This window comes from Bison bison, unplaced genomic scaffold (genome assembly GCF_000754665.1).
Source record: "Bison bison bison isolate TAMUID 2011002044 unplaced genomic scaffold, Bison_UMD1.0 scf7180017864537, whole genome shotgun sequence".
Classification (NCBI taxonomy): Eukaryota; Metazoa; Chordata; class Mammalia; order Artiodactyla; family Bovidae; genus Bison; species Bison bison.
The window spans coordinates 7,422,212-7,423,209 of NW_011495085.1; the positions used below are offsets into that span (position 1 = coordinate 7,422,212).

Sequence of the window (998 nt, forward strand, 5' to 3'; positions counted from 1 at the left end):
AGGAGAGGATGAGGTTCCAGCCAGTGGTGAAGGCCCAGAGTTCACCCACAGTGACATAGCTGTAGAGATATGCAGAACCAGAACGGGGCACCCGAGCACCAAACTCCGCATAGCACAGCCCAGCCAACATAGAAGATAGGGCGGCCACCAAAAAGCAGATCACAATGGATGGTCCTGCTTTATCTTTGGCCACCTCACCAGCCAAGACATACACGCCTGCACCCAAAGTGCTGCCCACACCTAGGGCCACTAAATCCAGAGTGCTCAGGCATCTGGCAAGGCGAGTCTCAGCCATGCCTGGCTCCAGCGTACGTCTGCGTACCAGCTTTTGACCAAATCTGCAAAGCGCCTGCCACAGCATTCTAGCTGGAATTGAAGAGGATGCTAGGAAGGACCTGGTGAAAAACAAGACAAAAGACCTTCAATAGGGCTCATTATCCCTAAGCTCTGAGAGTGAATTACAATACCCATGCCACCAAGTAAAAGAATTGTGGGGGGAGGGGAGGAGGATGTTGAGGGGACAAAGGCAAGTCACTCTTCCTCTAACCTCAGTTTCTTCATTTGCAAGTAGGAATAACAATACCTCACAGGTTTGTGAAAGGACAATTTCAGAAAAGGCACGTGAAATTCCCCATCCTTCAGTGGTCTGGCACCTTGTAGGTGCTCAATCAATATCAGTCTCTTCTTTCTTTGGCGGGGAAACTATAGAGCTTATCCTAGACCCCAACCCAGGAGCTAGGGAAGCTCATTTGCCTCCGTCCCCTGGCCTGTGGCTCTTTAGGAATTAAACAGAACTCAACCCAGGAGGGGCCAGCAACTCTGGGGAGAACCTCCTTCTAGCACCCAATATCCACATTCCTTTCCGGGGCTCACCCCCAGGGCTTCAAATAAGCATGGTTCCTAGATCCCCCGGAGAGAGGGGAGACCAATCTCGGCCACAGATCAAAAGTGAGCACCGACTCAGTTCCATCCCTCATATCCAAGCCCACACTGTAACT

The 998-nt window shown here is 51.4% G+C and overlaps 1 protein-coding gene across 1 annotated transcript in view; it reads right to left on the minus strand.

The window, feature by feature from the left end:
• The window catches only part of SLC7A3 (solute carrier family 7 (cationic amino acid transporter, y+ system), member 3), a 4,288-nt gene extending 3,927 nt beyond the window's left edge, over positions 1–361 (minus strand). Inside the window, exon 1 of the mRNA XM_010832113.1 lies at positions 1–361. This exon is cut by the window's left edge and continues 3 nt beyond it. Within this exon, the coding sequence (XP_010830415.1) occupies positions 1–361 (361 nt within the window).
• Positions 362–998: the final 637 nt, after the last annotated feature.